Source organism: Telopea speciosissima, chromosome 1 (genome assembly GCF_018873765.1).
Source record: "Telopea speciosissima isolate NSW1024214 ecotype Mountain lineage chromosome 1, Tspe_v1, whole genome shotgun sequence".
NCBI classification, from domain to species: Eukaryota; Viridiplantae; Streptophyta; class Magnoliopsida; order Proteales; family Proteaceae; genus Telopea; species Telopea speciosissima.
The window spans coordinates 29,688,005-29,714,508 of NC_057916.1; the positions used below are offsets into that span (position 1 = coordinate 29,688,005).

Here is a 26,504-nt window from a genome sequence, read left to right on the forward strand (position 1 = left end):
TGAAAATAAGTCCAATACCGAAAACTGCTCGATTCGCTCAATTCCAAGCATCTGTAACAGTATCGGACATATAATCAAAAGGCAAAGGTACCAAGTAGCACAGCTAGTAAAACCATTGGTTGGCTGGAGCGATGCTCTAGGATTGAATCTCACCTTCACTAGAGGGGGGTTGGGCTGGTGAATTTTTATATATATAATGGGAAAAAGAACACTGACTGATCACATGCAGCTTGCACTCAGACACAGCCCCCTAAAATGATCGCCCCACCCCCTTACAAAATGCAAAATCCCCCCCTCTTGGTTGATGCCCCTACGTGCACTCTCATTGGCCCCGCAATGGTGCAAAGGCCACGCAGCCAACCATGTTGAGCATGAAGGATTGCAACAAATAGTGATTCATCATCTATCCTGAAGGTTTCAATTCTATTGGACAATCTATGAGAATTGTCTCCAGGCCACATGTACTAGCACAGGTGACCACTAAAACTCCCCTGAACTATGATCAAGCATATGAACTTGTTTTATCTCTAAGCAGTACTCTCCGCTCATGTTATTTTCTTCCGTTCTACTTCATCTTTCCCAGAATGCAGCTGCTATCTTTTACCGCCTCAACTGTACCGGGATCTGAAAGATTCTCTTTGGAAGCAGGAATGCAAATTGTCCCAACCGAAGAACCAGATTAGGACCTAAAGGAGCAAGGGCTGAACTTATCCCAAACCTACATACGTTAGAACAGTTCAAGCTGGAAAGAACCCAAGTCAGGCAACGGCCACTGAGCCATTTGAGTCGGACAAGCTCTCCTATGCAAACGGAAGCCCAAAGTCGTCCTATTGAAAGTCTGAAATTCTGGTTCCCAAGCTACAAAGAGGTCTTGAAAGCATTAGGCACCGGAAGCAGTCCAATCCCAACCAGAAGATTATCGTGGGTATTGAAAACAATTTCAACTGCTCAGGCAGAAGCCCTTCAAGGTCAACATATGAAAGCATTGCTGCAAGCTCAAAATAACTCCCGGTTGATATAAGAGTTCATGGTGCAGGAATCAAGTAAAGCTACAAGAAAAGTAACTGGCATCATATATTAACACAAGCACTGACATTATGGAACTTTGCAGTAAGAGTTGGAGAGAAAAATTCATTACAAGTTGGGTCAAAATTCTTAAACATACCAAAATGAAAAGAAAACAGAAAGCTAAGAAAGAAAGAATTGTTTCCCCAATTGCCAATTAAGTTATCAAGGATAACATAATTATGCATTCCTCCATACCCCCACATTGAGTAGAAAGCTCCTTCCCACTTTTATTAACTTCCGACCTCTACGGCAGCAGGCACATTGAACAAATCTCCATTGAATGAAATGGTTAGGGATAAATACATACAAACCAAGTGAGTTTGTTCATGACATTCTTCTATTTTCTGAATCCAAGAACAGGTCTATCATCTCGCATTCTTAGCCATCTCATCAACATCCAATTCAACTTCCAACACTGGTGAATCCTTTCGCATACTGAAATGACTGGTAGAGAACAACAAATGAGCAACACAAACTTCCACATAGTCGCCAAATTTACAATAAATAAATATGTAAGATGGGAGAAATGGACCATGATATTTGGTAATCTTGTTTGGATAGCTCACCTGTTTTGTACAGGGCCGTGATCAACAGCTGTTCGCATAGCATATATGACTCTACCAACAATGTTTGTCATAGGAACAGGGCCAAATGCCCGACTGTCCTTGGCTTCCTGTCCAAAAATAAGTTTAGGTATAATGGCCTTCAAGACCTCACTAAAGATTAAATGAATCCACCAAATGCAAACTCTTACAACAATAATCGACCCTGAGGGTGGATGAGGAACGTATAACTAAATATAGAAACCTAACAAAGCAAACACTCTGAAAGTTGATATGGACCCATATATCCAAAAAAAAAAAAAAACATGGACCGCAGAATTTGAAGTTGATACTGTGAGACTAATGGAGGGTACCAGTAACAAAGTGGCTTCTTGTCAGTGATGTGGACAAAAGATCAAGAGGTCAGTGATCTGATTTTGAAGATTCTAGACAGCTGTAGTGTGCAAAGGTAATGATTATTTCATTTAAAATTAAGGAAATTATAACCATTTCACAGAGTATTGTTTCATTGTTTCTGGCAGCCCAAGGACAGGTTTCACCTTTAGTTTGATGGCTGCTTCCCTAGGGACCCTGGCCAGTAAAGGACAAAGACATTACTCGAATAATACTGCTTCCATCTGCTGCCTTTCTTAAGGTCCACAACTATTTTTTCAAGCTATGATTTAAAATATTTTTCTTGGTTTGAATTATGGGTGTATAAATTATAATATTACAGTTCACATATATTACCATGAGAAATTTCATGTGAAATTTTGTTAAGTTTACCATGAGATAAACAGAGCAATAATTACCCAAAAAATCACAGATGAAAATGACATTTGTTAAATAAAAATTATAAATTAAAGACTGGATGTTAAAGCGTATAAAGGATATAAGGCAATGGCAATCCTGTTCAGCATACTACTAGCCACATCTGTTTTTTAGCATATCTTATCTGCAGTGTGGTAGGATAGACCACCAATTAGAAACTACTTCCTAGGAGACAACCAAGGAAAATCAATGAGATTGGATGACACTGGCCCATCTAACCAGGAGAGAGAACCCAAACTTTCAGAGACATTTTTACACCATCAGAAGGGTAAGGGGAAAGTAAATGGAAAAGAACAACCCATTCAATTGATTTCTGGTCCCATAGCTCTCCTTGGTCGGAGATCCCCTAAATATGGTATCCAATCTTCTCAGAGACTTGCTGCATGTCAACATATGCATATATTCACAGCTGGTGCACAAGGATGCCTGAGTGCCTAGACTCTATATTGCCCCTTTAGCATTACCTTCAACATAACTATTAACAGACAACTGAAATTTCTGATTTTTCACTTTCTCAAAATCTAAATGATGCATAAACGTGTAAATTTGTTAGACCTGAGATGCTCAATTGATCCCAAAACCAGTCCCATTAAGAACAACGAAATAAGAAAACGCCATATACCTTGGGCTTCAAAGCTTCATTGTCAGAAAGTACCCAACACTCATCCTTTTCAAGAACAAAAGGCTCATCTTTCTCTTCAGTAGACACCATCTCATATCCTTCCACAGCAGCCAACCTTCTAATCATATAATTATCAGGATTTTCTAGGTCCTTCAAGACAACCACATCTCCAACAAAAACACGCCTAACATAGAAATTAAATATGCAGTCAGAAAACTGTGCAAAATGAATCCAAGAAGCAAATACAGTCTCAAATACCATTAAGGTTTTGAATGCTGTAATAATTAACTACATCCTTGTTTAACAAAAATCCAATGAACTCAATGCACAAGTTTACATTCACTTGAAACCAAGACACACGCCAAGATATCATCAGTGTACATCTCTCTTAGAAGTTCACATAAACTTGCTTCCTTACATTTCCTTTGATAGATTGATTCCTCATATTAAGTTATGAACCATTATTGTATTTTTAAGCAGCACTACCACTCTACGAGGACCATGCAGTTGACAGTTGACACCTAACTGACTGCCTAATCATCAATCAGACAACTAAGCTGAAGCATCAGCCATTCAGCAACCAACTCTCCCATTAGCATTCCCACCACCCATCTTTTTATTGGTTTTTTTTGGGGGGGGGGGGGGGCGCGGACAGAAAATGGAGAAAAGGAGTGTAACAGCTACCATCTCTAGTGCAGTTCAGGGTTCTAGAAAGAATCTAGAAGCAAGAATTATGATTATAACCAGGATTTTAGTAATTGATAGAAAGACAGGGAATGAATAGATAACAATAAGAGAAAAATTATCCTTCCATCCAACGGTCAGATCACCCAAAAATCAGGGCTAGTGTAGTAACAATTGAGAGCTATCTAAATAGGAGGTCTAAAATTAGATGTAGCTAGCTTAGTTTTCGACTTAGATTCAAGATCTGAGAAAATAAGAAAGATATGGATAATCAGATCTCAAATTCTAGTCTAGAATGATTCTAGCAGATCTGCAGTTCAGATATAATAACCAGCGGGAAATAACCAGAACTATGGAATCGATTTTGGAGAGGCAGAGAAGAAGAGATAAATATGATAGGATCAAGAGAAGAATAATAGTAATGAAGAGATACAACCTGGCTATGCAGGAACCAGATCAAGAAGAAGAAATAGAGGAGTTTGCGAAGCACAGCAGTGCCAAAACTCTTAAAGGGCATACCCAGTGCACAAGGCTCCCACCACTGCGGGGTCTGGGGGGTATAATGTACGCAGCCCTACCCCCGCTTTGCAGAGAGGCTGTATCCCAACTCGAACCTGCAACCACTAGTTCTCAATGGAGCAACTTTACCGTTGCACCGAGGTCCGCTCTCTAGTCTCTAGTGCCAAAACTCTTAAGAAAACTAATATCCTATTAATCAATCACACCATACAATTGGAAGAGGTGAGGTAGTACATATATGTATAAGATTTTAAAATTTCCTAAACTAACTCATAAAAGGACTCCGATACACTCTCTCACAGACTTGACTTAATAGACTCAAAATAGAACTCTTAGACAGCTATCATTTTCCTAATCTAACTTAAAACTCCTTTTTTAACTTAGCAAATTACTATTCCCATCCGCAGACTTAAACCCCTACACATGGGCTTATAAATAAGACCCATAACAACCAATAACCCAAAAACAAGTAGCCCAATGCCCATATAACCCATCCACGGGCCCCAAATAAGATCTTCCTATGCCCAATCGGCCATACGTAACATCATCTATCTCTGTTGCCACTACCAAACTAAAGGAGGAGAAAGAACTGCAGCAGCCAATGTCTCTGCTGCCAGCCTGTTCCTCTCCCTTCTCCTTTCTCTATCAGCAATATCTCCTTGTCCACCTTCTTCTCCTTCTCCCCCTCAAGAAGCTATCAGGGAAAGGGGTTTTATCTATGCAGTGCATGATGAGGGAGTTGGATCAGGCAATTGAGTTGCGGTGGTGATTATTATGTTTTCATGTTGCAGAGGGGCAGGTGTGTCTTGGTGGGTGTGAAGCAGGTGTGCAATTGGCAAGCTGCTGGTTGCTGGAGACAACCTGAAGGCCCCACATGAAACAGTGTAAGAAGTATTGGGCATACTCAAACCTATTAGTTGAGGCTTGTAATATAATACTGAAGACAATGAGATCAAAGACGCTGCAAAGTTCCTAGCTGAGCTAGAGTCTATTCCAAATGGTAAAGATATTAGACACATCTGAAGCTGACAAAACTTAGAAGCATTTCAGTTCAGGAAAGAGGCAATCTCACAATTTTACTAGATTTGTAATAATAAAAAAAATATTAAGTAATTATTTCAAACATGAGACAGAGACTACAACATGTCACTTGCCACAATCAATGAAACAAGGTACTGATATGAGCATCTGATACTGAATATGCCCTTTCTAGCTTTCTAATTTCCAGCCATGTTTCGGTCATTTTCTCAACTCCTAAACAAATGCCACATGTATGTTCTGTGAATGGCAACAAATAAATTATATGTGCTACCAAATGTTGCCACAGAGAATTCTCAACATAAAAAAATTCATTAAATTTGGTACGCATAAATAATAGAAAGCTGGGTGTGTGGGGGACTCATTGGAGTCCAACACACATAACTTGGTCCCTGGATGGACAGAAAAGGAGTTGTATATGGCTATATGCATTTTGCTTCTCCAAATTTCATAACTGTATCCATATCTGGACATTTTATAATTTCAGCAAAATAATATTCCCTTGCTATGATAGATACCAAGCTTTTGCACCTAACATTATATTTCCAAAAGAAAAATATGATGCCAATAATTTTTCCTTTTGATCCTGGTAGCTCATGAAAAGAATATTTTCCAACAAAAAGCCATTACACACCTAGAAATTTGTTACAAGTAGGTAGGGAAAAGCATACAATGGAGGAAGCTCAATTTTGAGGTTTGCACTGTTTCCCCAAGGAGTTTGTTTCCATAAAAAATTGCATTCGCCAAAACCTTCATTATTTGATGGTTCACATTCCAAAACAATATAACAATTTTGTGTCAAAGTTCTGCAAGTGTGCTGTTTGAATTGAACAAACGTAGAGCAGCAAAAATCTAAAACAAACTCCAACTTGCCATAAACATTCTTCAATTGATGCACAAATATCCTGGCCAGATACTTGCTTGATTACAATTTGGTTCTACATACTGTAGTGGTAAGACAAGGGAACTTAACAAGTTGAAGGATCAAACTCTAAATATCACAAAATTATAATTCCAATAGATCATCTAAAAAAAGAGCAACTACATTTCAGCACAAAATAAGTATATTTTATAACACAAATTTCCTTGAGAATCAATGCTATGCAATTCACTATCATACGAGTATCCATTTGATATTTAAAAAAAATAAACCCTGAACTAGGAATTTTTCAAAGGAAAATGAACTCTTCAAAACAACTAAAAGAACAAATTGAATAAGCAAAATTACGTTGGATCTGTGGTTGGTAGTTTCCGAACAAGAAGAGTACCCCCTTGCCTTCCTATTGTTGGGGCCATCTCTTCTCCCTTATTCCAATGCAAGTATGTTAACTTGCCCTGAAATAAATTTTTCCAGATGGTGTCTCCTATATCTTTGTCAGTTATTTGACCTATTTTATAGCTCTGCATCACAATGAAGAATCAGTCAGGCCACTCTTTATTGGAATAGATTAAGAAAAAATAAAAAAAAAAACCCTCCATTTTTATATTAGAACTGAACAGAATCCAAAAGCAACAAATTATTTTCGAACAGCACCAGCAGAATCAGCTTATATTTATAATGCTTATAGCAAAGCAGAATGATGAAAAAAAAATGTGAACAAATGATCATATTCTTGGGATAAATCAACATATTTGTTCAATAAGGACTGCCATTGTGACAAACCAAGAATCTGGAACCAGCACCTGGAAGTAGATAGAGAGAGAGAGAGAGAGAAAATAAAAAGAAACTGAGGAAGAAGAAGAGATAAGACTACAAGAGAGACTAGCAACCAATAGCAGAGTTCAGTAGAACAAAGCTGGGGCTGATAGCAGGCTCCACTGAGTTCAAGAGTGTTACAATACCAAGACCCTGTAATCAGATAAGAGAGTGAAGAGAAGAGAGAAGACAAGCTTCCCAAGAAGGAGGAAGACCTGTGGCTAGTGTTCTATACATAGCTGCAGACTCTCCCTCATATATTTATAATATCGCAAGACAAAAGAAATGAAGTACAAGGACAAAACTACCCTTGTACCCACGATCTACACTAAACCAGAATATAAAACTCCAGAATAATAAGAAAGACAAAAATACCCCTAAAACTCAACACTCCAACTCAAGCTGCAGCATATATAGCACTCATGCTCAGCTTGTTACAACAAGAGCGAAAATTAAGAGCAAACAAAGACTTCGTAAACACATCAGCAAGCTGATCCGATGATGGAACAATTAGAGTCTCGATCAGCTTCTTCAAGACTGCATTTCGAATAAAGTGACAATCCACTTCAATATGCTTGGTCCTCTCATGAAAGACAGGGTTACTAGCAATGTAAACAGCCGCTTGGTTGTCACAATACATCTTCATAGGTGTTGGCATAGGAAAACCCATCTCAAGAAGTAAATATCGAATCCACATTAGTTCAGCAGTAGTATGAGACTATGAGCCATGGCTCTATACTCTACCCCAGCACTAGACCTGGCAATGGTAGTCTGTTTCTTGCTACGCCATCTAACTAGGTTACCTCCAACAAAGGTACAATACCCTATAATAGAACGACGATCACTAGCTGATCCTACCCAATCTGCATCAGAGAAGGCCACTAACTCCATATGCCTATTGGGACGATAAATAAGACATTTACCAGGAACACCCTTCAAGTATCGAATACGAACAGCAGCTTTCCAATGAGCTTTAAGCGGAGACTGCATAAATTGACTAACGACTCCAATAGCAAAGGATATGTCTGGCCTTGTGACAGTATTTGGTTTCTGTAAGAATGCACATCTTTGAGAGGATCACCATCATTAACCCCAAATTTCTGATGAGGGTCCATAGGAATATCCACTGGCTTTAACGCAAGCATGTCAGTGTCAGACAAAAGATCCATGACGTACTTCCCTTGAGACAAGTTGATTCCCTTTTTACTTCTGATAACTTCAATTCCAAGGAAATAACGGAGTTGACCTAAATCCTTGGTCTAAAAATGTTGTTGCAAGTATCCTTTTACCTCAACAATACCAACCTCATCATTATCAGAGACAATAATATCTTCTACGTAGACCACCAAGAAAACTAAATTCTCTCCTTGGCGACGAACAAACACTAGTTGATCTAAAAAACACTGGGAGAAGCCACACTTGGTCACAGTCGCACTAAACTTCTCGAACCAAGCCCGATGAGACTATTTCCACCCATAAATTGCCATATGCAACCTGCACACACGTCCACCATTCTCCCCTGAACAACATACCCTGGAGGTGGCTTCATATACACCTCCTCGAGCAAGTTACCCTAGAGGAAATCATTTTTAATGTCTAACTGAAACAACGACCAATCAAAGTTAACAGCCAATGAAATAACAAGACGCATAGAATTCAATCTAGCAACTGGTGAAAACGTCTCAAAAGAGTCAACGTCGTAAGTCTAGGTGTACCCTTTCGCAACCAAACAGGCTTTCAGCCGCTCCACATAGCCATCAGAATGGTACTTAACAGTATACAACAACCAGCGCTTTACAAAGTCCTTATCAAGGGGTAAATCCACCAAGCTCCAAGTATTACGAGTCAAGAAAGCATCCATTTCCACATCCAGGGCAGCTTTCCACCCAAGGACAGCAAGAGCCTCAATATGATTCCTGGGAATAGTAGTAGTAGACAAGGAGAGAGCAAAACCATGACGGGGAGAGGGAAGATGGGAGAGAGAAACAAACTTATTAATGGGGTACACAGTTAATGACTTTTGAGTGCAGGAGTGTGTGCCCTTACAATGAGAAACCGGTAAGACATCAGTAATAGGAGGACTAGGATCTACACTAGAGGTTGAGATCGGTGCAAGGACGGATCGAGTTGGAGTAGAAACGTCCGTACGGAGCTGCCCCTGTCACGACCCAAACCCAGATATAGCCTCACGGGTGCTGATCAAACGATAGCTAAGACCATGCAGAAACATTCAGAACAAATCATCAAATTCAAGTCTTAAACATAAACAACAAATTCAGCCTTATCCCAACTTAATGGGGTCGGCTACATGGATCCAAACATAACAAAGTAGGGGAAAAAATCTGCTAAATGGAAAGAGGAAAGAAGACCGCCCAATAAATTAGGAAAATCTCAGCTAAGTGGAGTCTGCTACATGGGTCCTTGCCTTCCAATAGGCTCTATCCGAGGTCATACTTGGTAGAAGACCTAGATTATGCATGTCCTTCCTCAAAACTCCTCTAATGGTCATTTTAGGCCTGCCCCTAACTATTTTAGCTCCTTCAATAGGGATCATATCACTCCTTACCATAGTTATCAAGGTGTCACCCTGGCAACGCCTAGGCATCCAAGCTCCTTGGTTGCCATGGGCGACTTGGACGTCTTGGTCCACCTTGTTGGTGTTGCCTTGGATTTGGACCTCTCCATCGCCTTGGCCGCCTTGCCACCTTGATAACTGTGCTCCTTACTGGGGCGTCCCTAGGCCTCCGTTGAATGTGGCCATACCACCTCAAACAACTAGTATTACAAATTGGGAGACTAGGAAGGATAAATTAAGGAATTATTGAGAGTATATCGCCATTCCTTTCTTGGCCTCTCTCCAATGTCACATGTGATATGGATTTACACAATCAAAGATTGTATCTCATTACAATGTAAACTCTATATTTGATTTATTCTCTTACCTAGTTTAGATTAACTAGGTCTCTTAAGGTTGTACATTGTATATATACTTCTATTGGAGAATTCAGAATTAAGGAAATACAATACAATTTGATATGGTATCTAGAGCCGTTTAGCACTCCAACGAGTCTTCTCTTTTTTTTTCTATCTTCTTCCCATCTTCTCATCTTCCTTGCTTGATCGATCATAGGTGATGAGACCACTAACCTGTCCGCCATCTCCCCCACTGCAACTCTTACCGATCCTGCCATCCCTTCCCTTTCATCTCCATCTCCTTCTTTCACTCACGCTCATCACTACTTATCCATTAAACTTACCTCCAAAAACTTTCTGTATTGGCAAACGCAAATTGAACCTTTCCATGACGGCTAAAATCTCTTTGGTCACCTTGATGGCACAACAGCCTGTCCCTCTGAACCCGCGGCTGCAGCTCTTTGGCGTTGTCAGGACTCCCTCATTCGAAGTCTTTTAATCTCCTCTCTCACTGAAGAAGTTTTTCCATTGGTGCTTGGGAAACGTATCAGTCATTATATCTAGCTCTCTCTCCACGGCATTATCCTCCCCTTCTGAGAGCTTCCTTATGTCTCTTAAAATGGCCCTCCAAGATATTGAACAAAAGCCGGAAGAGTCTGTTTCTCAGTTCTTGCAGCGCGCGAAATCCATTGCTGCCGAACTTGGTGCTGCTGGCCAACCTCTTCATCCTAGTGCATTTAATCTCCACATCTACAGGGGATTGAAACCAGAATTTCGTGCAATGGTGTCTTCTCTTCTGACACAGACTGATTCCATCTCTTACGATGATCTCCATGCTATGTTGCTGAGTCATGAATTTCTTCATGGCAGTACTTTACACAAGCTTGCTCTCACTGATTCTCCTATGCCTGCTGTCTCCCCTACTGCAAATTCCGCCCAACGCTCCTCTTCCACTCCACCCGCCGGTTCTTTTCCTCCTAACCGTGGTGGCAGGAGTGGTCGTGGTGGTCGAGGCCGTGGCGGACGGGGTCGTGGTAGCCATCCTGGCCAGAATTATGGAAGTTTTTGGTGTGCTATCTGCCGTCGCACGAACCATTCAACTAACCGCTGCTTTCTTTGCTTTCAAAGTGGTTACCCTACCAACAATTACAACCAATTTCCCACTGCCGCCCCATCCCCAACGCTCCATTATACCTACACCTCTTACCCTATGACCGCCCATACATATGGCCATCCCAACCCTCCCTTACTCCCCACGCCTCATCCCTCTACTGCCCTCCCCTGGTACCCAGACACTGGCGCATCACACCATGTCACCCCTGATATCCAATCCCTTTCCCAGTATGATGAGTACACTGGTCCGGATCAGCTTCATGTTGGCAATGGTAAAGGCTTACCAATTTCTCATATTGGTTATTCTGCTCTCCCTTCTCTTGCTTCGCGTTCCTTTCATTTAAATAATGTACTTCATGTCCCGTCTATTTCTAAGCGTCTTCTTTCTGTTCAAAAATTTTCCTGTGATAATAATGTTTTCTTCGAATTTCACCTGTCTCATTTTTTTGTAAAGGCTCAGGCAACCAGATCAACACTCCTCTCCGGTCCGAGTAAAGTTGGCCTTTATGAACTTTCTTCCTCGTCTTCTCCATCCGTTAATGCTGCTGTTCGCACATCTCTTGATGTTTGGCATCGTCGTCTAGGCCACCCGCATGAGCGTCTTCTCCGTCATATGCTTAAAATAAATTCTCTCCCTTGTTTGTCATCCCGTCTTAGTAATATTTGTCCTGCTTGTCAGTTAGGTAAAGCAGCACATTGTCTCCCTTTACCTGAGACACATAGTAAAAGTCTATTTCCGTTGGATCTTATTCATAGTGATGTTTGGGGGCCTTCTCCCACCCCATCTTTGTCTGCACATCGTTATTATGTAATCTTCGTTGATGATAATACAAAATTTATTTGGTTTTATCCTATGATGCGCAAATCCGAATTGTTTACTATTTTTTCCCAATTTCAGGCACATGTAGAATGATTTTGTAATCGTAAAATTAAATAAATTCAAACTGATTGGGGTGACGAGAATTGCACTCTTCCCCAATATTTTGCCAAAATTGGAATTTCCCATCGCCTGTCTGCTCCCCATACTCATGAACAGCAAGGGGCTGTTGAACGTCGTCATCGACACATCGTTGACACTGGACTCTCCCTCCTTGCTCATGGGTATGTTCCTCGTCTCTATTGGCATTTCGCCTTTGAGACAGCCGTATATCTAATTAATCGGATGCCCTCTTCTATCTCTCTAGGTGTTTCCCCCTTTCAACTTGTTTACCACAAGCCACCTGACTATTCTTTTCTCAAGGTCTTTGGTTGTTTGTGTTTTCCTTACCTGCGTCCCTACAATAAGCATAAGATGGATTTTCGCTCATCACGGTGCGTTTTTCTCGACTACTGCCCATCACACACTGGTTATCGCTGCCTTGACCTTTCCACCAATAAATTAATTGTTGCTCGTCATGTTCGTTTTGATGAGGCATCCTTTCCTCTTTCCAATTCCATTTTAGGCCCCTCCCCATCCTCTATGCCTTTGCTGCCCATACCATGGGCTTCTGCTCCTCTTAGTCCGCCACCACACACGACTTACCCTTACCTGCCTCTCCTTCTCCCTCTCCGGTGTACTCCCTGCCTCCAATCCCTCACCCATGTCACTTATTCCCTTACCGGCTTCACCCACATCCACGGCCTCCTCCACTCCTACCTCTAGTCCACCACTCCGTACCCGCTCCTTGGCCGAACTATATACCCTTCCACCTAGCACCACCATAACGTCCCAAGTGCCCAACCATGTCCCATCTTCTTCAATGCAGCCTCGGCCTCGCCCCAACCCTCCCCATGCATTACATACTAACACCACTTTGTCTAAGCCTACTTGTTTTTCACAAGCCTCTAGATCCCTGAATGGCGCACAGCGATGGCAGAGGAATTCAATGCCCTTGTAAGGAATGGCACATGGTCCCTTGTTCACGGTCTCCTCATATGAATTTGATTGGGTGTAAATGGGTGTATCGCATCAAGCGCAAGGCTGACGGTATGCTTGAGCGTGTGGCTAAGGGCTTCCATCAACAGCATGGGATTGACCATGGTGAGACGTTCAGTCCAGTTATCAAACCTACCACTATCCGCTGTGTTCTCTCTATTGCGGTTTCTCAAGGTTGGTCCATCAGGCAGTTGGATGTACACAATGCGTTCCTTCACGGTGTGCTTAGAGAAGAGGTTACATGTCTCAACCTCCAGGTTTCATTGATTCTGCACATCCCCACCATGTTTGTCGCCTCCACCGTTCCCTTTACGGTCTCAAGCAAGCCACACGGTCGTGGTTTCATCGCTTGTCAGATTTTCTATTTAAGCTTGGTTTTCATCCATCGAAGACGGATACCTCCTTATTTATTCGGCATTTTGGTGGTCATGCTTGTTATATTCTGATCTATGTTGATGACATATTGGTCACTGGTAGTGACACTGGGGTTATAATGTAGTCCTAGATAGGTAGGAGACTTACTAGGAGCCAAACAACCAGATCAAATAACAAAAGGGGTTGCTGGTTCGAATGGACAGTACTAGGATTTAGGTCAATTCTTAGGGTTTGGGTTGGATATTGGGAAAGGGGTTTATAGGGTATTAATGGGCAGGTCTAGGGGGTCAATATGGTATAAAAAGGTTAGGGTTTGGATGAGTTTTGAAATTCTGCAATTCTGGACAGAATTGAGTTGCAGGTTTTGGGCTTTAATGGAGTTAGGGTTTATGGGATTCAAACAAAAAATAAACGGGATCAATTGGGGGAAAGGATTAGAGGATTAGAAACAGAATTTTGGCGTCAAACTTACTGGAGATTCCACTGGCAGCAAGCTTCGACAGTTGTGAAGGATAAAGCCACCTTCGAATTTGAAGAAGATCCTCCCAGCCGTCACGGCGTAAGGAGTCAACCGGATTCCACCAATCCCTTTCCACCTTGATAGAACCACAAGGATGCACACTCACAAGGAGCACAGGAGCAGCAACAATGGCAGCCAACAAGCAAAAGCTTTTTTCATTAATCAAATTCGTGTGCAATACTGGCCTCCCTTACAAACTTATATAGAAGACTCAAAAATAGACTTAGACACTAAAAAGAAATGGCCTAATCCTATCCCTAACCTATTAGGTAATTTAAATTGACTAGGAAACTAAAATACTAAAAGAAATAGACTCAAAACATGGCTGGACTTATAGAGTCATAATCCAACCCAACTTACATCACATGACCACTTAACCAAGTCACGTGATCACTTAAATTGAACCAATTGGATGCAACCAATTTGAACCGGTTCAATTAGAAAACATAAAAATAAACTAAGTATTGGGCTAATCCCGTATGCAACCTATGTACCCCTAATTTAGGCTCATTAAAGTGGCCTAATACATAGAAAACCCTTGGGAACAAAGGCCCAACATGTATATAACCCAACCCTAAGCCTATTTCTAAAGAAATAAGCCAATATCTATGATGAACCTGCATCAGGTTATTTCTTCCCTTCTTCACACTCTGTCAGAGGAGTTCTCCATTAAAGATTTGGGCGCTCTCCACTTTTTTTTGGGCGTTGAGGTCACTTCTCATTCAAGGGACATTTTTCTCTCTCAGGCTCATTATATTTCTGATTTACTTCAATGTTCCGACATGGTTGATTGAAAGCCTGTAAAGACACCCATGGCTACAACTCAGAAATTTGAAGATCCAGGGGGTGTTCCATTTTCTAATCAAACTCAGTATCGTTCTGTGGTTGGTGCTCTTCAATATGTGACCCTTATCCGCCCCGATGTCTCCTTTGCTATCAAATTGTATTGTATTTCCTTAATTTTGAATTCTCCAATAGGAGTATATATACAGTGTACAACCTTAAGAGACCTAGTTAATCTAAACTAGGTAAGAGAATAAATCAAATATAGAGTTTACATTGTAATGGGATACAATCTTTGATTGTGTAAATCCATATCACATGTGACGTTGGAGAGAGGCCAAGAAAGGAAGGGCGATATACTCTCAATAGGAATGAGCATATTAGAGCTGAATTGGAAGTTGCACCGAGAGAGTCTTTTGAGATGGTACGGTCATGTTCAACGGAGGCCTAGGGATACCCCAGTAAGGAGTGATATGATTCCTATTAAAGGAGCTAAAAGAGCTAGAGGCAAGCCTAAAATGACCATAGGAGAAGTTGTGAGGAAGGGCATGCATTGTTTGGATCTTGTACCAAGTATGACCTCAGATAGAGCCTGTTGGAGAGCAGGGATCCATGTTGCAGACCCCATTTAGCTGAGATTCCCTTGACCTCTGCTAGGCTGGGCCTCATTCCTCTTAGTTTCATCTACTTTCATCTTGTTATTTTCCATCTTTCATTTGTCCTTTTCCTTTTTTTCATTTCTCATCGCATTCCCCATCCATCTATTCCCATCTCTTCATCCCCCTTTTCTTGTTTAGACCTTAGTTTTCCCTACTTTGTTTTGTTGGATCCATGTAGCCAACCCCATTAAGTTGGGATAAGGCTGAGTTTGTTGTTGTTGTTGTAGTACAGAAGAGTGATTTGATTAAGATTAAAAGACCTAAAAGAGCCAGAGGCAGACCTAAAATGACTCTAGGAGAGGGAAGACATGCATAGCCTAGGCCTTGTATCAAGTATGACCTCGAATAGAGCTGATTGGAAGATAAGGATCCATGTAGCCTAGTTGGGATAAGGCTAAGTTGTTTGTTTGTTTGTTCATGTTGTAAGATTAAACTGAGGTTGTGAACAGATCAATGTTGAGTGAAAACCCCATAGACAATAGATTCACTCACCTGTACTCTCTTCTAGAAATTTGAGGACAAGCCATAGCAGACTGTATGTTGTCGTCTAGGGACAATAATGCAAACCCAGGTTACAAAACCCTGCTTTTGGGTCGCTATAGGCCCAATAAAGTGATGAAATTCTTAAATAGAAGGATGAGTGGCAATTTCATAATTTCTAGAACGGTTCAAAACCTTAAAAAATGAAGTAATCAAGTAACAGACCAAACTGAAAATATAATTGGAAAGAAGGACTTTTCCAGTAATCAAAAGATAAAGGGGGAGTGGGGATAAAACAGAATTAAAGTTCATAAATCAGTGCTTTGTGTAATTTTAGCATTTTACAGAAGCTGTAGCTTTCTTCCTCACAATAGCCTACAGTGAGGGTGATAGACTCATAGACCTGAACTGGTTTCAGGAGAAGGAACTCAACGAAATAGGCTCAAAATGATCTGAAATTTCGGATGAAGGCTAATCAAGCTCCCATGATATAAAATAAAATTAAAATGTAAAATACAAGAATAACCTAAATAAATAAATGAATTCCACAGGACCAAAACCAGGTTTGGACCCAGTTCATCTCGGTCTAGGATTCTAAACAGGTTCATGCCGATCCAAGAAAGCCCTACTGCATCACGGGTTAGATGGTAGTATAGATTTTTTAAGGGGGTTGAAAGGCATTCAGATCATCGAGATTGACGGATTTGAGCTTGACAACAAATATGACATGGTACAGAGGAGAAGGAAGAACTAGACTCCTTCCAAAATATGTCAGTAGTGAATCCTCAAAAGCCATCCTTTCATCCACTATTGTCTCTGTGGGGGAGGTAGGGGATTTTTTTTCTTAAGAAGGTAAGAAATCATACTAATCAAAAGAGGAAAAGCAGACTGGACACTCAGGATGTGATACAGTTCTGAACATACCATCATTAGAATCTCTACAAAAAAAAAAAACCCAATCTTGTATCAAACTCATCCCTCACTTACAATCTCATCTGAACTTTCTCAAACCCCAAATGTATTAACCCTCTAAATCCTGGTACCAACCCGAAACGTTTTTATTGGTCTTTCTCACTGTCATACAGCTGTTTCTTCCTTGTCTTTGAAAATCCTCTGCATATACACCAGCATACAGCAAAGAGTATCATCTTTATAGAATTGTTGCTCTGTTAAGATATGTAGCACGATAGGGGGAGTCCCCTATCGTGGTTTCCTTTATTGCTTTATGTCTTTAGTTAGTTTCCTGTTTAGGCTTTAGGCCTAATTAGGTAAGAGTTATATTCCTTTTGTAATTCTGTTTTGGCTTTAATATAAATATAGAAACTAGAAATGTTAGAAAAAGTGAACGAAAAGAGTAATAAGAAGTGAAAAGGACAGAGACACTTCCCAACCAGAAAGCAAAGTTCCCACTGATGGTATACTTGGTGTAAGCGAGCTCTAAGATCACATCTTTGGAATAAAATCCAGTTGGAAAAGGAAATCCAATTAGAGATAAGCTGCCCATGAACATCATGGCATAGGTAAAAGGGAACCGATAGAACATTCATTCTATTGCACAGCCCTTTTCTCCCATTGTTCTCTCTTCTTCTCCCTTAGTCTCTTTCTAACTTCTCTCTTCTCTTTGCCAGGCACTGGTTACAGGTTCTGGGATTCTTAACATGGTATCAGAGCTATAACCAGTTGCCGGTTTGAGAATCGTTTTTAGTTTTCCGATTTCATTCAGTTTCAATGAAGATTCTTGTATGATGAAGCATGTGTCTATCTATTTGCTGCTGCTACAGTGCTACTGCTATTGAAAGTGATCGAGTATTTCTGCTGTTCGAACAAGGGTTTCCTGCACAAGGGTTTCGTATATTGAGGCTCTAAGATTCGAAAATTCTCTGGTTCAAGGGTACTTGGCTAGTTGGCTGTTGATGCATCATATACAACTATTTGTTGGTTGCTTTGATCGAAGTCTATTGTCGCTGCTGCTGTTTGCTTCGATTGCTATCGAAAAGATTTACTTGTGGAATCAAACTCTGGTTTGTGCTGGTTTGGTTGTCAAACCCTAGTCGATTTCTGGTTTTTATGTAGCAACATTGTGGTATGGTTTGCTGCCTATTTGAATCGATCCCTAATTTCCGCTGTGACTGCCGAAGGTTGAAGACAACCAACATGGCTGTCTATTGCTTGAATCGATCCCTGGTTCTATTGTTGTTGTTGTTTAATGTTTATTGCTGGGGTCGATTGAAAGTGTTGTTCTCGATTTGAATCTGAAGAATCCATAAATTTGGTTATGCTGCTATCTATTTTCTGACGACAGTATCGATTTGCTAATGGTTTCGATTGGAAACCTTATCGTTGTTTCTCGGCTCTGTCGAAGTTACCGCTGGTTGTATGGTTATTGATTTCTGGATACATGGTATCATTTGCTTCTTCTCGATTTGCTGTTCTTATGTTTCTTCCAGGTTCGTCCATATTCTGTTGGGACTGTTCTGCTAGGACTGCTCCCCTGGTTTCCCTTGGTTCTCGGATGAGTAGTTACCGCCCCATTCTTCCTGCTGATTGTGTGACTGTCCATGGGTTGAAGACAGTCACGTTATTTATTTGCTTTATTTGTTTTGTTTTTAGTTTCCCTCTTATTTAGTTACCATAAATACCCCTTCTTTTATCTATTATTCCCTCATGCCCCATAAATTTGTTTTGTTTCCTAATTAACCCTTTGGCTACATGTTACTCCCATTACTTGGTTTCCCTATTTTATCTCTTTAATTTACAATGCTGCCCCTTTGTCTCTAATGCCTTTATGTCCCCATTAATTAATCTTCCTTCCTAGTATGTCCCCAAACAATAAATTATAATTCCTTTCATGTCCCGTTACTTTCTTACTTACCAATGGCCCCTTGAAAAATTCTGGTTATTTACGAAACTGCCTTTTACCTTGTAATATTTACCATTTTGTTGATTGGGTGGATCCAGAAATGATCCGAACCGGGTTTTGGAACCCAGGATTACGTTGGTTGGTATATTTGCTTGGACTCAACCAGAGATTGCATGGATTAATTCCAGAATTGCCATTGGACTTACGTTTTTGCATGGAGTTATGATTGTGCTTGCCTAGCATTTTACCGTGAGGGGGAGGTTGGAAATTATTATTGGGATCTTATTTGCTAGTGCTCTTGCTTATAAGATTTGTTGAGATGCTGATTATTGGTCGTTAATTGTTCACGTGTAATGCTACACGTGAGGGGGGAGATTGAAGATGTCTACTACAAGCAATCTTATGCAATTTTATCTGAGACTTCTTTATGTGTTTGGGACTCAGGAGTGAGTCTGGTTGTTCATGGAGTGCCTTCCTCGAGATGGGCTTTTGTGTAGCCATTGGAGCTGCCCTTTTTATCTGCCTTTGTTTGAGTAGGTTACTGCTTGCATTTTGTTGCCTTCATTGGGAAGGACGTTTGATGTAGTCGTTGGGTGCTGCATTTTGTTGTCTTCCTTGGGAAGAGCTTTTGGTGTTGACGTGTTGTTGTTGCTGATTGGTTATGTTTGGGCTGCTATTGTTGATGAATTATGATAATTGATTGGAGTGCTGCTTTAAGCTCGTTGGCGTCTACGACTACTAGATGTGTTCAAGACTGGTGATGTCTTTCATATTTGTTCTTGTTTTCCTTTGATATATGTATACTCCAGCTTGAGGGGGAGTGTTAAGATATGTAACACAATAGGGGGAATCCCCCTATCGTGGTTTCCTTTGTTGCTTTGTCTTTAATTGTTAGTTTCCTAGTCTAAGTAAGTTTCATGTTTAGGCTTTAGGCTTAATTAGGTAAGAGTTATATTTCTTTTGTAATTCTGTTTTGGCTTTAATATAAATATACGTTGGTTGGTACGATAGAACACTCATTCTATCGCACAGCCCTTTTCTCCCCATTGTCCTCTCTTCTTCTCCCTTAGTCTCTTTCTATCTTCTCTCTTCTCTTTACCAGGCACTGGTTACAGGTTCTGGGATTCTTTACACTCTCCACTCCACGGACCTCCCTCCCTCCCTAATCATTACCAACAATAATGTTAATGAAGAAGTCCAATCAACCTCCGCAACAGACAGAAACTCCTACCCCACCCCACCCCCAATAACAACAACAACATAGCAACTTAATGGGGTCGGCTACATGGATCCTAGAAGAGTCAGCAAAGTAATAATAAAGAATTAAACCATGGGGGGGGGGGGGGCATACAACATCGGCACAAATATCATCCCTTCTTAGCAACGAACCGCTTCTTAACTATCCAACATTCTGCTCTAGGTCTCGAGATGGAGTGAAAAACAACAACATCACATCATTATGGTCCAACAAAATGGGGTCGACCACATGGATCTTTGCTCTCCACTCAGCTCTATTTGAGGTTATACTAGGGACAAGGCCGAAGCTAAGCATGTCCTTCTTCACCACTTCTCCTATGGTTATCTTAGGCCTACCCCTGATTATTTTTGTTCCGTCCATCAAAATCAGATCACTCCTCCGAACTGGGGGCATCTGGAAGCCTCCGTTGAACATGGCCATACCACCTCAAACGACTCTCCCTAAGTTTGTCATGTATCAAAGCTACTCCCAAACTAGCTCTAATATGGTCAATCCTCACTTTATCCTTCCTCTAGTTTTCCCACTCATCCATCTCAACATCCTCATCTCTGCAACTCCCAGTTTATTTATATGGCACTTCTTCACCGCCCAACATTCCGCCCCATACATCATAGCTGGTCTAATGACAGTCCTATAAAACTTCCCTTTAAACTTTAAAGGGATACGTCAATCACACAGAACTCCGGTCGCATCTCTCCACTTCATCCACCCTATTTTAATCCTTTGGGAAATGTCGTCATCTACATCACACTCCTTGTTTACGATTGATCCCAGATCATAGTACAAGATCTCGTAAAATTTTTGGTTTCAGGAAGTCTCGAGACGAGATGGTAGGCGATACAGGATTTGTGCAAGATCTTGGTATCTCGCCGAGATCTTGGGTTATATCTCGATCTCGGTTAGACTCGGTTTTATAAAAAGGCATTGTCTCGGCGAGATTTCGACCTCAACTCGAATCTTGCCTTTGTCTCGCCTCTCTCGCACTGTTGTAAAGGAAAAACACCTCCAAGTGACGGTTTTGGTGCCTTTTTTTTGGCAAATCTCACATCAACTGAAGATTAAAGCTTGGAGAGTCAAGATTGAAGCTTCAACATCAAGAGAGGAAGCTGCATTGCATCTCATGAACATCAAGTTTCAACATCATTTAATCTATGTCTCTTTCCAAGTTTCTAACAATTATTACCAAACCGTCAAATCCATCACCATGTATGATTATGAATATGATGCCTAATGCGTAAATGGTTTATGGTTTGATGTTTTTTAATTTCTAGTGCTTAATTAAGTTGTTTTACACCTGTACTTTAATTACATGTATTCTAAATATTGTGTGAAATAGCCTAGGGTAGAGCTCACCTACATCGTAGACTACCAACCTACGGTCCAAAGTCAAAGTACCATTTTGGGTTTGAATTTGTACAAACTAGTGTTTCCATTGTGTTTAGAAGGCCTAAAATAGGGTGGATGCCAAGTTTCAGGACCTATCTTGGCCATATGGCCACCAAAACCCACCACCAAGTCAAGACAGGAAAAAATACACCAACACGCTGAGATCTCGGCAGAACTTGGTTTTGTGGCCTGGCGAAACCGAGACCTAAAACCTTGTCCCAGACATCTAAAGTGTTCATTTTATGGGATCTCCCTATCATCAACATTCACCACCTCACTTTCTGTCTCAGAGCGGCTAAAGTTACACATCATATATTCGGTTTTAGTTCTATTTATCTTTAGACCTTTTGATTCAAAGATATTTTTCCATAGCTCCACTTTGGCGTTAATCCATGCTTTTGTCTCATCTACCCAAACAATATCATCTGCAAAGATCATACACCATGGAACCTCATCTTGTATGACTCTGGTTAAGTCGTCCATGATAACCACGAACAACTAAGGGCTTAAAGCTGATCCTTGGTGTAACCCAATTGAGATTGGGAATTCCCTACCTACCCCCACCCTAAAAAAAATGTCAAAACATGACTGTATTTCTCAAAAAGGTGATAACATCTTCCTCAACCTGAGCACAAAGCTGACATACCATCCTCATTCTCCAGCCTCTCCTAATGAGGCTGACAATTGTCAAAATCTTTTCAAAACGTGCAATCCACATGGGGGGAGGCCGGGAGGGGAAAGCAGACCCTGGAGAAACCCTATAGTTCGAAATTATTCTATAGGAAAAGTGCTACCTTCATTATGTAGCAGCTAGGAAGAATACCTCAACAAAGACCTTCTAGTCCCACTTGGATTCCCTTCCCTCCCTCTTTAGTGTTTGTAGAATCCAGCTCCTTACATTAAATCCACAACCCTACCACCTCTCAATCATTGATATTTCTCCTAAAAGTAAGAACTCATACCTTTCTATCTTGCCTCTCCATATATTCTTCCACCATTGAATTTTGTTTCCAAGCTTACCAAAAATATCCAAGAAAACTTTATTTAAAGGCCCCTCACTACATCAATGGTTATGACAAAACCTCACTCACTTTCCATCATCCACCACATACCTAATCCCCTTCTCGAATGTTTGGGATAGGTCATATAATCCCTTCCAAAACGCTCCATCCAAATGAGCCATTCAACAAACCCACTCCTTGGACCCCTTAAAAAATATCTTGGATTTTTTAGGACATGGATTTTTTATTGTGTATGCGCATTTGGAGTTTGGAGGGAGCACACCAACATAATTTTTAGGAGAACTGCTTGACATCCTAAAAAATGTGAGTAGCAGGTTTTTGGCACTTGGCAACAATGTACAACCTCAGATGTACTTCTTTTGATATCATATTGAGAGATTAGAACAAAGTTATCAGATTAGCCCCATTCTCCCAACTAATGAGCATTCCTGGACTCCATCTCTTGCCAAATCCTTCAAGCTCATCTTCTATGGTAGCTCCTTGGACCATCCAGGTACAGCCGTCCAGCTGGCATAGGAGGAGCAATCAGGCATCATAATGGGGACAATATCAATGTCTCTTTGGGACTCATTGGAGTCGCCACTTGAAAACAACAGAACTTATGTAACTGATCGCTGCCTCAGTTGAAGGTGAATATATATTTAAACTCAGTCGTTTAGTTGGGTCCCCCCTCCCTCAATGGATCTTTGCCCCTGGAGAATTCATTGATGTTACTCAGGGTACTATATCAAATTGTACTACTAAGAATATCCCTTTATGTTTATACCCAGTAACTTGACGGCAGATGAGTACTGTTATGTACATATTTGTTGTACTAGTATGCTCCCATTTTTCAAGTTTCCCTTGAAGAGGAAAATACAGAGCTAGATTACTAAAGCCCTTTTGGGGATTTTTTTTTTTTTTTTTTTTTTTTTTGGGGGGGGGGGTGTGGATTGAGACGGAAGCAACTTAAAATTTAAAATAAAAAAAAAAGAGAGTATGTAAATCAGAGAAATCCCAATACAACTCTAACAGTACCAGAAATTTCTGGTTGATGTTCGTACAGCAAAAGAAAGACAAAGCCAGCGATAAGTAAAACAAAAGTGATATCTTTTCAGGAACTCAAAGTGGAGTGTTACAATCTTGGAGAACAACCAACAGCACAACTTGTATAAATTTAGATTTTTTTCCCCCAAAAAAAAACAGAATAGGATGTAGATATTGTAATCCATATAAGAGTCAGTAAAACTGCAAATGGCCAACAAGATCCGCCATGGATGGGTATAGGGTATAGAGAAAGTTAACCCATCCAAAGAATTTACGAATACCATGAGAAAACCAACATCCACCCTAAATACATATACGCTAGCAACAAATCAAACCACTGAAGATCACTACAACATCCCCTTTGTGTCACATCGAGACTAGGAGGGAGGGGAGATTAACTTTTTCTATGAAGAACTCAGCAGTTCCCACGAGCAGAGATAAATTACAGAAACCCACCGCCCAAACCATGAAAGGGAAGAAAAAAACTTGTAACTAAGGCGTCCATGGATCAGGGGAAATGAGGATGATAAAACCATGGAATTACATAACTAAATCATAGAATTAAGCAGACAATAATCAACCAAACACAGAGAGAGAGAGAGAGAGAAGTCGAACCTTCCAACTGAGAGAGACAGAGTATTCAAACTTGTGTGCTATGTACCGAAACCACGTCGACAGGGAAACCATCGCAAGCTCAGATTGTCACAATGAAGCATCCCCTTAAGACTATCCCCCTTAAACCCTCTTGCCGAGCCGCATGATCTAAGTCTTGGGTGTGTCGGTATTGGTATCGGTAGTTCTGAACCCGAAATATCTTTTTTTTTTTTTTTTGTAAGAACCCGAAATATCGATATGTATATTGATATGGATCGGTAGTATACTAGTATTAAGCCAGATTAGACTATTTTACCCCTACCTTTATTTTTTAGACTATTTTATCCTCGACAAGTGCGTAAAATAAAAGCCATGAGCCAACCTTGTGCATGGCGTGGTTAAAGCTGACCCACTGCCCACCATCCAATCCATCTCCTGCTTTTGTATTATGTAACGTCGAAAAACATCATATTTTTATGTGCTCCACTTTCTGTCCGCTTCATTTCCTCAAGGTCCTCTAATTGATGATAAGCAAAGGAACCTGTCAATGTAGCTCCGGCCAAAGAATCTGTGAACACTTGTAAAACAATATTAAACAAGAACGAGGACATAGGACACCCCTCTATTTTTTAAGTTTTTCAATTTTGGATGGTATCACTTATCTCATATACTATTTTACTAAATATTTGACGATAAATTTAAAGGTCCATTTGGAAATGCTAACTTAAGAATATACCTTAAAATAATTGTTGCATCAAGAAATCGCCTGATGGTCCCTTCGAGTGCCGTAACCTGCAAAAGGACCTGGATGATAAGGGAGAATCAGTGTGGTTCCGGCCTAGGACTCTCCGATGCCTAAGTCAGATCTTTCTGAACAAACAGATGAATAGTTCAAATTTAAGATGGATTAATGGGGTAGAGTACCTTGGAATTTATAGTGGAGTGTGGCGATGTGGAGAGTCCCAGTTGATAACGAATGGTCCTCGTAGTAGATAGGCATTCCTAGTTGGTAGGACTCCTCTTGGTTGGTTGATCTCCCATGGGAGGTAAAGTCTTAGTAGGGAGGATGTTCCTGATAGATAGACATTCATACGCCCTTGCATATTGGATAAGGTTATTGGTGCATGAGTCCATCTGGAATTGTGTCTCTGGTAGGTGGTACCCTCAACTGATGAGGTACTGCATATTTTGTCGATGATGGTTGTAGCTTGCATGTAGTATTTGGTCTTGGTTCTTGGACTTCCTTGTTGGTTATTTGCTTTCCGGGCTAATCAAGTGAGACGTAAGGTGGCCGGGCTGGGATGGCCTTCCCATTTGGGGGCCAAGACACGTGGCTACTCACGATTGACCAGTGTAATTTTGGGTTTCCCAATAATCATAACTTATGAGGGTGGTGGTATTCCTACTTATTAATTAATACAAAACACGAGGTAGTATAAACTCCTTATGTGATTTAAGGAAAAAAAAAACCGAAGCATATCTCATGTGATTTTAATTTGGGACTCCTTGAAACCATTTAAGAACTGGAACCGGCCCACCCATAAGGTTGGTATTGGATCTCAAGTTTGGAACCGTTTAGCTTCTTGGTCCGATTCTGGTCATTATCCCTTAGGTTCGGAACCGTTAACAATCTCCAGAACCGGATCCATTGACACCCTTACCTAAAATGTGTAAGGGCGATTTCAAACCGACCATTTGACACCCGCTACAAGGCTAGAACAGTCCTGGTCCATAGGTCACCGCCATCTCAAACAACCAACGGCAAGTGTGAGAAAGCGGATGAAAAAGCGAATATTTCATGCCCCTTCCAAACAAATCCAAACACAGCCTGAGTTCAATTCCTTTCAGAGAAAATGAACATATAGAACTGCCTGAACAGTGAACAACAGAAAGAATTGAATTGAAGAGATGGATTCATCACAAAACTCGTTTTCTGCGACTGGAAATGGCCCCATCAAGCTAAGCAAGGAGACCGATGATCAGAAGCAGAATCTCAACCAAGTCATCAATTCAATACAGAAGACGCTCGGTCATCTCCTACAGCTCCATGTCACCGTTTCCTCTTTCAGCGTTGCTTCTCAACTCCCTCTCCTGCAACGATTGTAAATGGATTACACTTCAGCCCCCTTTGTCAACTAACCTTTTTCAATTCATTTCTTCTTATACATTGAAACGCCTTTATTTCTTTGTTTCTACGGTATATTATAGCCTTAGGTTATTTCCTGATTTTAGGGTGTTACCTTCTACTGTTGCAGGAATGCTCTGGTTTCGGAGCTTGATACCATGCAGAAATTGGCTGAAAATTGTAACATTCAGGTTCCAATGGAGGTTGTTAAGTGAGTCTTTACTCTTAATGTCGTGTTTTATTCCGACGCAGTGGTTTATTGTTCTTTCATAATTTACGTTTTTATATAATATTTTCTGCTATTTGTAAGCTGATGTCTAGAAGAAAATATTTATAATTGCTGGTGATTTAGTTTAATTGATGACGGGAAGAATCCGGATGAGTTAACAAGAGATATTTTCAATAGCTGCATCGCGAGAAATCAAATCACAAAAGGGAAAACTGATGCGTTCAAGGTATTGTTTCTTTCTGTTCA

At 40.7% G+C, this 26,504-nt stretch overlaps 2 protein-coding genes across 2 annotated transcripts in view; one reads left to right on the forward strand and one right to left on the reverse strand.

Moving 5' to 3' along the window:
• Positions 1-1,117: 1,117 nt before the first annotated feature.
• Positions 1,118-24,060, reverse strand: LOC122672149. Its single transcript, XM_043869649.1, has 5 exons — positions 23,926-24,060; positions 6,533-6,705; positions 3,064-3,247; positions 1,635-1,741; positions 1,118-1,512 (listed from the first exon to the last, which is right to left on the reverse strand). Exons 1-5 carry the CDS (start codon positions 23,995-23,997, stop codon positions 1,434-1,436), a joined length of 615 nt encoding a protein of 204 aa, XP_043725584.1. The 5' UTR covers positions 23,998-24,060; the 3' UTR covers positions 1,118-1,433.
• The window catches only part of LOC122672158 (mediator of RNA polymerase II transcription subunit 10b-like), a 33,102-nt gene continuing 15,519 nt past the window's right edge, over positions 8,922-26,504 (forward strand). The window contains exons 1-5 of the mRNA XM_043869658.1: positions 8,922-8,931; positions 23,808-23,809; positions 25,784-26,006; positions 26,160-26,240; positions 26,382-26,484. Coding sequence (XP_043725593.1) covers positions 25,813-26,006; positions 26,160-26,240; positions 26,382-26,484 — 378 coding nt within the window. The 5' untranslated portion in view covers positions 8,922-8,931; positions 23,808-23,809; positions 25,784-25,812. The remainder of the gene's footprint in view (positions 8,932-23,807; positions 23,810-25,783; positions 26,007-26,159; positions 26,241-26,381; positions 26,485-26,504) is intronic.

What these genes read in the sequence shown, in the direction of transcription:
- LOC122672149 (XM_043869649.1), bottom strand. Translation starts at nt 23,997, where the DNA reads ATGGTTTCCCTGTCGACGTGGTTTCGGTACATAGCACACAAGTTTGAA. An exon ending in ATGAAGCTTTGAAGCCCAAG is followed by an intron (nt 1,742 to 3,063) that starts GTATATGGCGTT and finishes ATTTTTGGACAG; the next exon opens with GAAGCCAAGGACAGTCGGGC. An exon ending in CACGGCCCTGTACAAAACAG is followed by an intron (nt 1,513 to 1,634) that starts GTGAGCTATCCA and finishes GTTCTCTACCAG; the next exon opens with TCATTTCAGTATGCGAAAGG.